Source organism: Vigna umbellata, chromosome 8 (assembly GCF_029865625.1).
Source record: "Vigna umbellata cultivar VRB3 chromosome 8, Vumbellata_1.0, whole genome shotgun sequence".
Classification (NCBI taxonomy): domain Eukaryota; kingdom Viridiplantae; phylum Streptophyta; class Magnoliopsida; order Fabales; family Fabaceae; genus Vigna; species Vigna umbellata.
Window position 1 is genome coordinate 31148978 of NC_142172.1, and position 16687 is coordinate 31165664.

Consider the following 16687-nt stretch of genomic DNA (forward strand, 5'->3'; position numbering starts at 1 on the left):
TATTATATCACTATGCCTCATATTATCATATCAAGTTAACTGCTCTTTTGTATGCCTTTTGTATTGAACAATGTATCACTCAATTGAGACTAATTGAAGTGAAAATAGACCACAACTTCAGGTAAACTTTGTTTGAAATGTTAAAATTCAAATTGGGAAGTTGTTACCTAAATAAGAATTTTACCTAACAATCACTTTCAACCAGAGCCAGTCTCACAGTTATGCAACCATGTACCAAAAAGAAAGGAGCCATGCTTCCATTTTTTTTCCATTTGTTTTTATTTATATACCCAAAATCATCCTCTTCCTTTGGCCGGATTCCAGTTCAAGTTCGATTTCGTACTGAATGATGCTGAAAAGCAAATAGTACTGCAATTGCAACTAAGCCGAAGAGGATGGAACTCCATAATGCAGATAATGAATTAATACTTTTCTGGACACTGCTTAAAATAACTAAAGTAATGCTTCAGTTACAATAAAAAAATAGAGCAAAGAGAAAGCACTACACAGTACAAACCTATCTAGTACAAACGTAATGAATAGTACAATCTCAAACTTAAGCTGTTGGTTCAATATTTAAAGGTTATTGTTCTCTAACGGTGTAAAGGGAACACTCTTGGGATTGAACACCCGATAGCTCACAAACACAGACACACAAAGTGCTGCTACTGATAGTATAACGGAAAAGGCACTAGCCACATTCCACGAGCTACTTGATGCTGCATCTACTGAGTTGCCACTCAAAGAACCGCCAACAGATATGTCAATGGGAACCCAATCACAATTAACAGAGTAGTGTCCAGAACCATGCCATGGCTGACCATCTACTGGATACCAGAATGCAACAGACATCTTACTGGATCCACCGATGTTAAATTGCACGTCCTGCAAGGTATTATTTTGCATCATTTTACTTGCTAGTTATTTTATAAATGAAGCTTTGGAATACAGATATTACTCCGTACAGAACTATTAAAACAAATACATTGGGTTTCCAGTTCTCTCTAATTAAGCTATAAAATGGGTTCTTAGCTAGTAAGAAACTAAAAGAAAAAAACAAAATTTGTCAAAACAAAAACCACATGATTCAGGAAAATTCCTTCAAGCACATATATATTTGAAAACATCTTTTTCATCAATGCTCCCACCCCAAACAAAACCAAAAAAAAAAGAGGCAGTGATCTAAATCCTATATGTTTTAGTTTTTGGCCATAGCCAATAAACATGTATTCAGAATCCAAGTTTGAATTGTGAAGAAGGTAAAACAAACAATACAGTATAGCAGTCTCATCCAAAGCCAAAGTTGTTTCTACAAGAAAACAGCATAGAAATCTATTGAAAAAGTATTGTATCGCTTGACCTGGGATACACCGTGCCAGCATTGATCAAAATTGATAAATAATAAGTTCTTATGTTTTTCATCCACAAACCATTATTAGATTTTCAAAAGGCTCCAAAGATTAATTGAAAGAGAACTTGAGAATAAATAATTGAGCTGATGGGAAAAAAATCAATTAATCATTGCAAGCTCTTAGCAAATAAAACTTCTGAATGTCGTATTACTTTCTAGGTTCTAACCTGTTGAAGATGATCCATGGTCCTCAAAGGCCTGGAAAATTCAAAAAAGTATTTGCCCTTTTTTCCATTATCTGCATATGGACTCTCATCCTCTACGAAACCTGTTATAGACAAGCATGTGAGTACCAATACATAAAATAGAAGGAAAAAAAAGATGCTAAGAAACTAAATGATAGGGTAAAAATAAAGCAGAGAGATCAGATTTAAGACAATGTAGTTAAGGTACTCTAATAAAATAAAACAAAAAACAGCTCGAATCAACAAATCAGAGGCAGTGATTGAACTGGTCTGAACCACCAAGAAAAATAACTGAGGTCAATAAATTTGTGTTATCCATGAGTAAAGAATAATGTGTGAATCTATTGATCCTATTACATAATATTAACAAGAATTACACCAAAACTATGTTAGTTATTATGTTCCTGTTGTTATACTACCTCAGTTTTAAATTTATAGTATTTTAAGGTACCCTGACTAAGAAACAACTAATTACTAATAAAATCATTTCATAAAGCAGTAGTATATCTATTGTTGTTTTCCATCTGGGTAAAAACAAACATTAATTACATGAGATGGAGAAATAATAAAAATTTAGTAAAAAAATATCTTTACTTCTTACTGTCATCTCTCTTTCAATATAAATAATAATATATTAATTACTTTTACTTATATGAGGAGAGAAGGAAGGGGAAATGAGAGAGTAGTTAGGAAAGGCGGGATGGAGGTGAGAGCAATTAGAAAATGCGGGATGGGGTCTTGTATAAATAGAGTTCTGTTTCAGTGTTATGGGAGTTTTTTAAATATTATTTTGTAAATCTGGAAATTGGCCAGAAGAGGAGGATTAGGCCTCCAATAGGGTTAAGGGGGGGATTGGGCCTCCATTAACGCTATCAGTTTACTTTGTTCTCAATTTCAATACAGAAATCCATTCTTTCTTTGTTTTTTTATTCCGATTAGCGTTGATAGTTAGGTTTCCAACCCAGGAACCTAACAGAACCACCAAGAAAAATAACTGAGGTCAATAAATTTTAGTGTTATCCATGAGTAAAGAATAATGTGTGAATCTATTGATCCTATTACATAACATTAACAAGAATTACACCAAAACTATGTTAGTTATTATGTTCTTGTTGTATACTACCTCAGTTTTAAATTTATAGTATTTTAAGGTACCCTGACTAAGAAACAACTAATTACTAATAAAATCATTTCATAAAGCAGTAGTGTATCTATTGTTGTTTTTCATCTGGGTAAAAACAAACATTAATTACATGAGATGGAGAAATAATAAAAATTTAGTAAAAAAATATCTTTACTTCTTACTGTCATCTCTCTTTCAATATAAATAATAATATATTAATTACTTTTACTTATAGGAGTAGGTATTACTGGAAAAAATAACTTCAAAAGCTAAAAACACTGTTGTTTTGATATAGAGGAAGTATTTTAGTACACACACATGGTTAAACCAGATAATCAATTACTATTCTTACCGTTGAACCAGCACCTAATTATGTCCATTACTGCGTTTCATACACTAGAAATATAGAATACAAAATATGTTTTAACATAAAAGATAGAATAAATCCCTACTTCTGTCCTACGAGAACACAGGTGCCGTATTTTTTGTACTCGACATTTATCATCAAAATAATCCCCTCAATAATGCAAAAAATTATCACTTTAATATTCCTTATATTTTAACATCAACATATGTTGCGTACCTGAGTACGTAAACTAGCCAAATACAACCTTTCACACTCTCACGCAGGTAACAGAATAATAAACGAATGACAAAGGATGGATGAATCTCTTTTATTGATGGTAATATCTGGGTAAACACAAGTAAATAATAACTGGGAGCATAACCTCCTTCAGTCAACCAATAATTGGGAGCATAACCTCCGTCAATTATCCTGGAGCATAACCTCCGTCAATTATCCTGGAGCATAATCTCCTCTACAAACCTCAATTATCCAAAAAACCTCTATTAAACCCTAGGCTTCCCCTTTATTAATACTAATTAATTCCCTCCCGAAAAGGTAATGAATAATAGAATTTACTCCTATGTATTATAATTATCTAATACAAATAATCCTACTTATTATAATTATTTGATACGAATATCTTTATCCTTATTTACTATATTTAACTTATATGTAATAATATCCTGGGATACGACCTTATACTCTAATTAATTTCCCGCCCATCCTGACTGCGGTGTCAGTTAGGATGCTTCCCCTCTGCTCCCAACTGTTCGGCCATCCTACTCCTTCCTTTCTACCGTTCGGTGTTGCTCCCGACCCAACCGTTCGACCCTCCTGCCTCCCACCGTTCAGCCTGGTCACTCCCTGCTGCCCACCGTTCGACCTGGTCACTCCCTGCCTCCCACCGTTCGGCCTGGTAGCTCCCCCTATCCACCGTTCGATCTAACCATTCCCCCTTGTCCACCGTCCGGCCTTACCTCCGTTCAGCCTGGTCACTCCCTGCCTCCCATTGTTCGGCCTGGTAGCTCCCCCTATCCACCGTTCGACCTTTACGGTCAATATCGTTCGGCCTCACTTCCCTCCTAACTTTCTTCTCCTTCTCCTTACACCCCACCTTATACCCTAACATTACACCCCGCTGCAAAACAACCTTGTCCTCAAGGTTGGAAACAGGGAGCTTGATCTCAGGGCTCCTCATCAATTCAAGTCTGAAGGCTCGGGTGGTGGCCATCCCTCCTCATCTTCCGCCAATATCGTGACTCTCAAGCTCCTGTCCAGACAACGATGAGCAGGTCCGAACCGCTCGCCACATCTAAAGCACCTTCCTTCTTTCCTCCGTTTTTCATATTCCTCCTAGGGCAGATCCCTCACGTTTCTTTCGTTTCGTCCGGTCCCCACATTCTCCGGGATGGTCGCTCGGCTCTCCACGGCAGTTACCGTTCGGCTTTGGTTAGGGCGGCTGAGCTCCAGTCGCGTATCCGCACCGTTCGGTTTTTCCCCAGATTGATTCTTGATCATACTTCCGTTCCCAGCCTTCACAACCCCTTGGATCTCCTCCACGTCCCTCGCCATCCTCATAGCTATCATCATCTCTCGCGGATCAAGCAATCGCACTTGCTTTCGAATTCCATCCTGTAGTCCGGCCATGAAATATCCCATAAGTTGTGCTTTGGCCAATCCTTTTGTCTGCCCTACTAGGATCTCAAATTCATGGATGTATTCCTCTATTGTGGCCGTCTGCTTAATGGCAGCCAGCCTCTCAAAAACTGGTCCCTGGCTGATGCCTCCGAACCGTACCACTATCGCCTCCTTTAGTCCCGTCCACGTTCGATCGTTTGTTTGTTCCCTCCAAAACCTGAACCAAAACCCTGCTCTACCCTCCATGCTGATGTACGCCAACCGCAACTTTTCTTCCTCAGACACCCCTTGTAATTCAAAGAACTTGTCCGCTCTATTGATCCAATTCAATGGATCACTCCCTTCGAAGACTGGTAACTCGACCCTTCTTCTCCAGTTCAGAGGTTCTTCCTGGCGTCCATGCGGCACAGTACCCCTGTCACTGTTCGATCCATCTCCTTCCCTACCGAACGGTCTATCGTCGTTTGGTCGTTCATCTTTCTCGCCCTCCTCCGTGTTGATTCTTCCATTGACGGACCCTTGACTTCCTTCCTGTTTCCCCTCGAGGTATGGGGTTCGTGTGGTGATTACTCTCATTAGTTCTTGAAAGTTCTTGCAGAGTGCATCCATCTTGGTTTCCACCACGCCTATGGACACTTGCATGCTTTCCTGACTTAACCCCACGTGTTCCAGTTTGATTTCGACGGCGCTCATCCTTCCCTCCATGACGTCCTCTCCCTCTTTTTTTGTCGCTCCGATTGGCCTTGTATTCTCCCTTGTCTGATCCGGCAGGTTGGACCAATTGTTGCGTACCTGAGTACGTAAACTAGCCAAATAAAACCTTTCACACTCTCACGCACGTAATAGAATAATAAACAAATGACAAAGTATGGATGAATCTCTTTTATTGATGGTAATATCTGGGTAAACACAAGTAAATAATAACTGGGAGCATAAACTCCTTCAGTCAACCAATAATTGGGAGCATAACCTCCGTCAATTATCCTGGAGCATAACCTCCTCTACAAACCTCAATTATCCAAAAAACCTCTATTAAACCCTAGGCTTCCCCTTTATTAATACTAATTAATTCCCTCTCGAAAAGGTAATGAATAATAGAATTTACTCCTATGTATTATAATTATCTAATACAAATAATCCTACTTATTATAATTATTTGATACGAATATCTTTATCCTTATTTACTATATTTAACTTATACGTAATAATATCCTGGGATACGACCTTATACTCTAATTAATTTCCTGCCCATCCTGACTGCGGTGTCAGTTAGGATGCTTCCCCTCTGCTCCCAACTGTTCGGCCATCCTGCTCCTTCCTTTCTACCGTTCGGTGTTGCTCTCGACCCAACCGTTCGGCCCTCCTGCCTCCCACCGTTCAGCCTGGTCACTCCCTGCTGCCCACCGTTCGGCCTGGTCACTCCCTGCCTCCCACCGTTCGGCTTGGTAGCTCCCCCTATCCACCGTTCGATCTAACCATTCCCCCTTGTCCACCGTCCGGCCTTACCTCCGTTCAGCCTGATCACTCCCTGCTACCCATCGTTCGGCCTGGTCACTCCTTGCCTCCCACCGTTCAGCTTGGTAGCTCCCCCTATCCACCGTTCGGCCTGGTAACTCCCCCTATCCACCGTTCGATCTAACCATTCCCCCTCGTCCACCGTCCGGCCTTACCTCCGTTCAGCCTGGTCACTCCTTGGTGTCCACCGTTCGGCCTGATAGCTCCCCCTATCCACCGTTCGATCTAACCATTCCCCCTTGTCCACCGTCCAGCCTTACCTCTACATGCCTTCAACCGTTCGACCTTTACGGTCAATATCGTTCGGCCTCACTTCCCTCCTACCTTTCTTCTCCTTCTCCTTACCCCCCACCTTATACCCTAACAACATAACAGACCTAAACAATGCAAATCACTTTAGTCTCTCGATCTCAAGCAAGATGTCATCGACGAACGGCTGATTTGATGATAACTTGAATAATAGAGACTAAAGTGACGATGCTTGTAACTATCGAAGAACGAAAATATGGGTCTACTCCCCAAAAAAGTGATATTTTGTATGGCAAGATAAGAAACAAAGTGGATTTTCTTCTTTAATGGATCACTGAACTTTTGGCACTTAGTGGGAGATTGACCTACATAGACGGTACCAATTGAAAGCAACTGCCACTAACATGTATGAAAATTTTCAAGTGCTGTTGACATAAGATAAAACAAAAATTATAAATGAAGCACAGTACAAAGCATGTTTTATCTCATATATACGAACCATTTACTTCATAAGTAGTATGTATATATAAGGAAACATATTTTAACTACTGCTCAGAAAATATTGTTTTGGCATTCCTGTCACTATCAACCAAAAATTCAGTATGAATTCAGCTTCCAACTATTATTAATTGATAGGACATAATACTTGTTTTTTAATCTAAAATGAATCAATCACCTGAGTGAACCGTGAAACTACTATGCCACCAGGCACCCTTCCAGTCATTCTGCGCACTAGAATCATTAGCTGACAACAGAAAAAGGGTCAGTCTATATACCTTAAATGATAAAAGTTATAAAGATTACCAAATATCAACAAGTGACGGGTTGAAAACAAAAAAATGTCAAATATATATAACCCACAACATTCCAAGTCATAATACACAAATGAAAGAAAAATTCATTGCCTGGAGGGAAGTGTCTTTCCTTTCAGAATTTTAACTCTTTGAAAATAGATGCGTTATCATTCTTTTCAATTCTTATGAAGTAATAGACATTTTATTGTAACTCTCAAACCATAAACATTAATAGGTCAACAAAATCTACCGACATAAATTTAATTCATAATTCTCATAGAGATTCATTTCAGATGTTAGTTGGTGAGGTAACGAGCTATATATGACTTGAGCACAGACCCAAATAATCTAGAGTCACAGCATCAATGTCCATATATAGTGTCAAATAAGGAAGAATGCTCTAGTTTCTAGAACATATGTAGATGTGGACAGAGGAGCTAGTTCAGAGATTTTTTATACTTGGAATATTGGTACATTGACAGGTAAGTTTATAAAGGTGGTAGGCACCATGATTCAGAAGACGATTAACATTATGTACGACGAAAGTCTAAATAGGTTAGAGAAAATGTTAAGGAGTTAGTTACATAGTTACATCGGGATTTAAAATTTGGTATACCGGGAAAATTAGAGAGAAGAATAGTGTGGGTATTGTTGTGGACATGGATTGGAAAGAGAGGTTGGTGGATGTAAAAAAATTGAAGCCAAATTTGAACCTTAGAACTATTGGTTGCAAACGAGACCATCAATACTATTGGTAGTTATGCACCACAAGTAGGTTCTGAAGCACTTAAAAAAAATAATTTATAGTTCAAGGCGTTGCACAAGAAGATTTTCCTAGGAAGACATCTAAATGGACAGCTGTGAGGCAACACAATTTATAGTTCATGTGGTTCTAGTTTTAGAGAACTATATAAGGGGTAGCAGTTTACTTTTTATTTCTGTACTTAAGATTTTAGAATTATGAACATTTGTTTCATGAAGGAGGTGGAACATCAAATCATTCATGGGAGAGGAAGTTTAAGTTCACAAATAGATTTTGTTTGGTAGCAAGTGCTGACAAAAAAGACCCAGAAAAGGATGGATTATAGTTAAGTTGTTGGTCTAGAAGGTATTTTTTGTTGAAGTTCAAAAGTGCATACGGGCACAATGTATCATTTGTCCCATGATAGGACTTTAATATTGCGGGGGTGTCTAAGTCCCATATTAAGTAGTGTGGCACGGTTGATGGAGTATTTAAGTGTTTGGTTCTCCCCCTTAATAACTAGTTTTTGAGGTGGGTTCCCCAACTGTTTGGATGTTTATCAATTTGTATCAAACCTGGTTAACGCTGAAATGTCACTCTTAGGATGAGATAAAGCATGAGTGTTTGGTTCTCCCTTTAATTGTTAGCTTTGTAGGGTAGGCTCCTCGAGTGTTTGGGTGCTTATCAGCCCACCAATGAGATTTTGAGATCTATGATGTCAATTAAGTGGGGAGAAAGAGCTTTAGTTTGCACATTCAAGAACAAGATAATATGCAGGATTATGTTAACTACAGAGGATTTAACTTACAGGTCACTGAGAAATTATGTAAAATGTGGTAAAGCATAGATTTAAGAGAAGAGACTTTTATAATAGGGAGGTTTACTAATGAAGTCATTTACATTTTAGAAGGTAGATGAAAAGATACTGAAGTAAGAGATTTCGAAAACACTTATGGGGAGTCAACAGAAATACTAGGAAGGTTTACAACAGAACTCATTTATATTTTACGAGGTAGATGAAAAGATACTGAAATAAAGAGACTTGCATATAAGTTTTATTGACTTTGAAAAAACTTGTAATCGAGTATCAAGAGAAGTGTAGTGAATAACTTTGGAAAAGAAAGATGTTTCATGACCTATATCAAATCTACAAAAGAAATCTATGATATGATAACCACTAGAGTGAAAACTGCATGAGGAAATATGAAGGACTTTTGGATGGTGATAGGACAACAAAAAGGCTCAACCTTAAGTCCTTATTTGTTTTACTTAGTCTTGAATGTGATTGCTAGAGACATACAAAGGATTATTCCAAATTGCCTTCCTTTCTACAAATTACGCAGTTTTTTTAATCAAGGAAAGTTGTTAAACTTAAACTTAGCTTTGAAAATAAAATTGAAGACAAAAGCTTTTCACTTAAGTATGAGTCTAACAAAGTATACACATTGTAACTTGAACAAAAGACAATAAGAATATGACTTGGAAATTTTTGGGAATCTAATGGCATAAAACACTAGGAATATATCTATCAGTGGATCAAGGGCAAACTATACAAGAGAATTTGACACCACAAATCTAAAGCTTGAAGGCATTAGGTTTGTAGGTTCGTTTCACTTACATGTACTCAATTTGTTCGTTCTTAAATGTAAAAACATTATATTCACACTTGTGCTCCAAATATTTCTTCTTCAAGTGAGCATTTATTTCACATGGTATGGTCTCTCCTGAGCATAAACCTTTTTCTATCATTGACAATTCAATGGGTCCTTAAACCTTAGACGGTATTGCCAATATGCTATAATACTTGCATTGTTGTGTGGCCATAAAGCTCAGTCATTATTGTCAATACACTATAGCCACTTGAATCATTATTTCCTCACATCAATTGAACACAACATTTGACATTTGTATATAGATCTATTGTCAGAAAGACTTTCAATACAAAGAATTTTTATCCATAGATCCACCACTAATATCTTTATATTTGTATGAGTCAACCATCAACTTAATACTAAATTTGAATCCAAGTGGATAAAACAATTGAAAGATTCCCTCAATCTGCCATGAGGTTAACTACACAAGTGAACATGACACCACATTCAATAAAAAACTTTAAGGTTTTAAAAATGTGAATTTAGTCCTAACTTAACCCCCAACTTTGAAGGTGTGGTTTGAACCCACTTACATACAATAATTAGGTCATATCTAGTTAAGGTGAGATTTCCAACACACTTTCTCACATTGGGGACTAGACATCTCAAGCATAGGACTATATATTTATGAGTGGTCTGATAACAAGTGGTGTGATGGCCATAGAACCCTTTATAAGATTAACTTTTACACCATCTTAGAAAATAGACTTCAAGTTTAACTCAACTTCACAAAAACTGATTTGTAAGTTGAGGTTTTCACCCTCTTGTATAGTATAATTTGGCTTTATATCTAATTGATGTAGGATATTCAACAAAGGTATTAGAATTGCAATTTTTTTCATTCATATGACACTTCACTTGTTTATTCTTATTCAATGTGAGAGTTAACATTTCAACAAAAGTAAAATTGAAAGATGTCGTACCACAAGATTATAGGTATAAATATTTCATTCAAATACTTCAAAATGATGAAGAAATTAACAAGGTTGTCACCCACAGGATATAAATGGGTTGATTCAAATGAAGAAAGTCATTGAACATCATTTGTGAGTGCAAAGTACCTACTATAGTTCAAGGACAACTTATATGGTACTTATATGCATCTAACTATACTTTATGATATCAATCTTGAGCTTTATAGGGATAACAAGAAAAAGGTAGGAATAATATAAGAGGACATGATACAGAATGAGTGTACACAAAAAGATAATGATATGGAACTAATTAAAAGAAAAAAGATAGAAAATCGAGTAAGGTGGTTTGGACACGTATAGAAGACATTGGAAATAATTAAAAAGGCAAGGGAGAGTACAAGGACATCTATTAATAGGATCACATGATATTCAATTGTTCCGACCTCAAGCTTGTTGACATAGTTACCACACCAAGGTTATTGTTGGTTTTAAATTCAGTGGCTCTATCACAATTTTGTTTTTGTTTTGAAAAGGTGCATCAATGGTGGGTTAACTAAGAAGGGTATTTGTAACTTCCCTTAGCCTCGTCTTTTAAATGATGTGAGAGTTTTGAATAAAAGTAGCCTAAACTCCCCTTTTAGCACCAATATTTCAATCTCATATCCATTGATATCATTAGGGTCACCATTTCCAAAGTATTTGTTAGATATATTATCTTTATCTTTTATCTTTATTAGTTAGTTTGTTATTATTTCTTATTTGTATTTTGGACTTAGCTCATATTTGTTCTATTATAAATAGAGGACCCTATGTGTATATTGAATACAAGAGAGTTTTCACTATATTCAACTTGGTATCAGAACAGGTCGATCCCGCTCTGGTTTCTGTCTCGTATCATTTGTTTGGTGTCGCTATCCGCCACCGCCCACCGCCGGCCATCCACCACCGGCTGTCGTCACAGTTTTGTCCGTCTAAACCCTTAGGGTTTTCTTGTTCCTCGCTGGTGTGATTCGTCTTCGTCAGAGATGACGTATGACAATACTCTTTCCTTCTCCGAAAGTCCATCCAATACCTCCGAGGAGCTAAATGGAAAAAATTATCTATCATGGTCTGCTGCAGTTGAAATGTGGTTCCTTGGCCAAGGGCATTATGACCACCTTGAACGAGATGGAAGCCATGTGCCTGCTAAAATAGTTGATCAGTGGAAACAAGCATATTTCCAGTTGTGTGCCCTATTATGGCAATTAGTGGAACCCAAACTTCTTATATCTCTAAGGGCTTTCAAAACTTGTCACTCCTTTTGGAAGAAAGCTCAAAGCATCTATGCCAACGATATGCAACGTCTCTATGACACTACAAACAAGCTTGCATCTCTTAAAATGGCCGACCATGATATGGTGTCTTTCATGGTTGAAGCCGAATCTGTTGTCTAAGAACTCAGGATATGCAAATTGCATCGATCTCTATATGGCCTCAAGCAATCACCATGTGTTTGGTTTGGAAAGTTTAGCTCCATTGTTCAAAAATTTGAGCTAAAACATAGTGAAGCAGACCATTCGGTTTTACTGTCATTCTTCTCTTGGGAAATGTGTTTACTTAATAGTATATGTTGATTTGTCATTACAAGAAATGATGTTGTTGGAATATCTCAACTAAAAGAGTACTTGTGTAGACATTTTCAAACCAAGGATCATGGAAGTCTCAAATACTTCTTAGGCATTGAAGTAGCACAATCAAAAGATGGAATTGTAATCTCCCAAAGGAAGTATGCTCTTGATATATTACAAGAATCAGGCATAATTGATTGTAAATCGGTAGACAGCCCCATGGACCCAAACCAGAAATTAAGGACAGAAGAAGGTGAATTATTTTTCGATCCAGAGAAGTATAAGAGGCTGGTTGGGAAACTGATTTATCTCACTATTACAAGGTCATATCTATCCTTTGCAGTTGGAGTGGTTAGTCAGTTCATGCAGGCTCCTTGTGTTGACCATTGGAATGCTCTCGTTCGCATTCTGAGGTATTGTTATATGAAGATAAAGGAAGCATTCAGGTCTCTGGGTATTGTGATGCAAATTGGGCAGGTTTGCCTATTGATAGACGGTCTACTACAGGATATTGTGTTTTTCTGGGAAGAAACATTATTTCATGGAAAAGTAAAAAACAGAATATAGTAGCTCGATCAACAGCTGAAGCCAAGTATAAGGCGATGACATCACTCACATATGAACTTATATGGGTTAAACAATTCCTTCAAGAGGTTAACTTATGTGACATCCCTACAATGAAGATGTATTGTGATAATCAAGCTGATCTCCAAATTGCATCAAATCCAGTGTTTCACGAGAGGACTAAACATATAGAGATTGATTGTCATTGTTCATGAAAAGTTGTTGACTAAAGAAATATGTATTGAGTTTGTTGGGTCAAACGATCAACTCGCAGATATATTGACCAAGTCATTAAGGGGTCCTCGAATTGAGTTTATTTGTTCCAAGCTTGGTACATACAATTTGTATGCTCCAGCTTGAGGAGGAGTGTTAGATATATTATCTTTATCTTTTATCTTTATTAGTTTGTTTGTTATTATTTCTTATTTGTATTTTGGGCTTAGCCTATATTTGTTCTATTATAAATAGAGGACCCTGTGTGTATATTGAACACAAGGGAGTTTTCACTATATTCAACTGTATTATCGACTTTGGAACTTGTGGACTCCATTTCATTTTTTTTCCAAAAAAGGCATCACGACAGGTTAAGACAGGTATATTGGAACAATAATTTTTGAAGTTTCAACTTTTAACCAAATTAAAAGACTTTTGTTCATGTGACTAATTTCACCCAGTAAAATAAATCTTTGTTTGATATACTAGCTGAAATGATGCTTTTTCTACAGATCAAGAAAATAATGTAAATTGGTTTGCCATTACGAGACTGGATATGTTATGCTGCACACATCATTTTAGATACAAAGAGAAAATATTATATGTTTAAGATTATGAAAATACCACTGAGTATAAAGTAACTGATGTAGGACATATTATGATTTCAATGAAATACTGCTTGGTGCTATTGTGTTGAGTGCTATGAACTGTGGGCCCAACAACAGCACTTGTCCATCTTGTGTCATGCCATTTAAAACTTAATACCTTCACCTGACTTAGGAACTTAAAAGTTGTCTTATGTAATCTTATAGCATTAACAGCACTTATATCTACATCTTGTCCTCTAATATACGGATAAGAGATGCCTTAATTAATTTTGGCACATCCCTTTCTTCCAATGTGAATGAAGTCATCTTAAAGTAATCTAAGACGCATCATACATATGCCAAAATCACTACTTAATCATTTTCAAATGTAAAGTTACATCAATTTTAAATTGGGATTTGTAGGGTAAAGATAAACTACTTTACAAAAACTGCTGAGAAGAAAAACCAAGGTGCAAATTTAGAAGAGATTAATATCAGCGTGAACCTTAATTTCCAATGCTATGCTAAAGGAATAAAATAATGAACCACCTCGTGCATGGTTCAAAACAAGATATAAATATTTTCTTTTTATATGGCTAAAGTGAGTAAACTGTTAAGGATATTAATAAGTAAGCAAACTAAATAACGTACAATAGAAAATACAGACAACACTGGAAGGGGAAAAAGACAAGTAATATGATAATAGAAAATGTATACAGAAGAATAAACCATGTTCCACTTAAAGAATTGCATGAACACCAGAATAATGGGCATAAGTATGAAGGAAGATGTGGTTAGTGAACAAGAGTGAAGTCATGGAAGTAACTATAGACCAGTAATTTCAAATTTCTAGGAAGCCTCTGTGATAATTCCACAGGGTGTTTCAATCCTATTCTGCTGTTTTTTCAGTCATACAAGCAAATAATTCTTATTAATGGTGTTGCCCTTGTACATACCAGAACCTGGTGGACCAGTTCCATCCAAGTATCTACAATGTGGATTCCAGGCATACAGATCAACCAAGTGACCAAACCTGTACCACCAAAATATAGGAAACTGAATGAACACATCCAGCAAAAAAAAAGAGCTATCATGAATTGTCAAACAATACAGTACAAGTTAAGAAACTTTTCAACACATCACCTGTCGCCACCATTTCCATCCCTATTGTCCAATGGATTGCCGCCATAAAGCCGTCCTGGAATAGCACTTCCTATGGAAAAGTGCATAATGTCAACTTCATGACCTTTGCAGGTCTTGTTAGTGCATGAGGTTGAATGTTCCTCACAGCCACCCATCTTATAACAATCGACACAATCTTTATCAAATAATGTTTCATAAAAATATTTTGATAAAAGGATCAGGATTATAATTGAAAGCAACAAAGACCGCAAAACTTGGAAAGCATTTGAACAAACTATTGTTCAGTGCCATCAGCTTACATTATGATAAGAGGCACCATCTCCAATCTGAAACATGAGAGCAACAGATGGACATTTCTTGCTTTCACTGCGTTGCAAAACAAATGCACCAACCATACAAAATCTCGTCATAAACTACCATACACAGAAAAAAAGAAGATGATAATACATATAAAGAACTTAATTTATTAGTAACATGGATCTAAAACTTTGTTATACAGCCATTACACAGGAACTCACCTCAGTGGAGCATCATGTTAATAAATAGGATTAAATCGATAATATGATTAAATCGTATAAGATGTAAGTAAAGTTTAAATGAAACTCACAATTATGATGTATCCTCTCTTATTTACAAACATATTGGACCTTAACATTAAATTTCAAAACATTATCAACAGAAATAAGTTTGGTTCAGAATCAAAACAAACAAGCTAAACTGGCCAGAAGTTTTTTTTATATGCGTGTGAGGGCATATTATTACCCTTTGGAGTACGCATAATCACCGTCGACTTGCAATAGAAAGAAGATATCGCGGCCATCATGCACACTCTGCAACAAAAAAAAAATGAGAAAAATAATAAAGAAAAAAAAATGACGAAAGTTAACTGAAGCGGATGGAGTGCGATACCTTAACGCTCATCTTTCCACCTTTGAATTCATTCTCAGCGTCAGGGTCGAGGGCGGGGAGGAGGGGGAAGTAGGACCCATCAATGTCCTTCCAATCGTCGGCGTGGCCATCCAGTGTAATAACGCCGGGTTTGAAATTGGCCTCGACTCGGATCTCGAACTCGGAGTTGCAGCTCCAGGGGCCCGATTCCTCGTGTGACTCCACCCGGGCTCCCAGGCCCAATAAGAACAACAGCAAAAGGTAACGAAGCATTGTGGAATGGAGTGGTGGCGTGAGTGTGAGCAGTTAGAAGTGATGATTGAAGAATGAAGACACGTGTTTGTTATGAAAGATTTGACAGTTATTGTGGTAATGAAAATGGTTATGATTGTAGAAGGTTGACTCCGTGGTATGGTGTGGCGGCCGGTGGGTTAGTGAAGGGAAGAAGGAAGGAAAGATCGCGATTGGCGCGGCTCTTGACTTTTGCTGTGTGTGACTATGCTTTATTCAAAATTTAGATTAGATCACATACCATTAACACATTTCATTTCATTTGATGTGACGCACCGTTTTCCCCCTTTTCATCGCCACTTTCACTCTGCCTTTCGCCTCTTTCAGGACCATCTTCTCAAAACCATTCTCTCATTTTCTCTTACTTTAACTATTCAACTGATTAATATTATATATTTCCAGTATACTACTTCAATTACTCATACAACTAAGTTAAACTAACCATTCATTAAGAATCATTATTATAAGAGTAAAATAATTATAAAAAGGTGGATTTTTATATTTATAAAAGAAAAAAATTAATAATTAATGTTAAAAAAATAACGTGTAAAATATCATTAGTCTTTTTTATAATTTTTGTGTGTGTACAACCATCTTATCCCATGTAAAAAGTTAATACATGAAAAGTAATATATTAACGTACTATCAAATTGTACTATCTTCCATATCAACACCACCAATCCTTATGTACTATTTCGTTAAGACGTACTAACCTCTACTTAACCAATGAAATATCTAAATACTGATTTTAGTATGCTTACTCACGTTGCATAGAAATAACGCGTAAAACACTTATCATTACAAGACAATGTAGTTCATTCAAAC

The 16687-nt window shown here is 36.8% G+C and overlaps 1 protein-coding gene across 1 annotated transcript; it reads right to left on the reverse strand.

Moving 5' to 3' along the window:
• Positions 1-409: 409 nt before the first annotated feature.
• On the reverse strand, positions 410-16221 carry LOC124822845 (heme binding protein). The gene is made up of 8 exons (XM_047294917.2): positions 15593-16221; positions 15446-15513; positions 14983-15049; positions 14684-14838; positions 14497-14573; positions 7144-7212; positions 1579-1679; positions 410-885 (listed from the first exon to the last, which is right to left on the reverse strand). Exons 1-8 carry the CDS (start codon positions 15842-15844, stop codon positions 577-579), a joined length of 1098 nt encoding a protein of 365 aa, XP_047150873.1. The 5' UTR covers positions 15845-16221; the 3' UTR covers positions 410-576.
• Between the last annotated feature and the right edge of the window lie 466 nt (positions 16222-16687).

Bases quoted from the DNA above. Each gene is read 5' to 3' on its own strand.
- LOC124822845 (XM_047294917.2), bottom strand. From the start codon at position 15,844: ATGCTTCGTTACCTTTTGCTGTTGTTCTTATTGGGCCTGGGAGCCCGG. The intron at 14,839-14,982 runs GTAAGCTGATGG...GATTGTTATAAG, and splicing joins ATGGTGCCTCTTATCATAAT to ATGGGTGGCTGTGAGGAACA. The intron at 14,574-14,683 runs GTGATGTGTTGA...TTGGTGGTACAG, and splicing joins GATGGAAATGGTGGCGACAG to GTTTGGTCACTTGGTTGATC.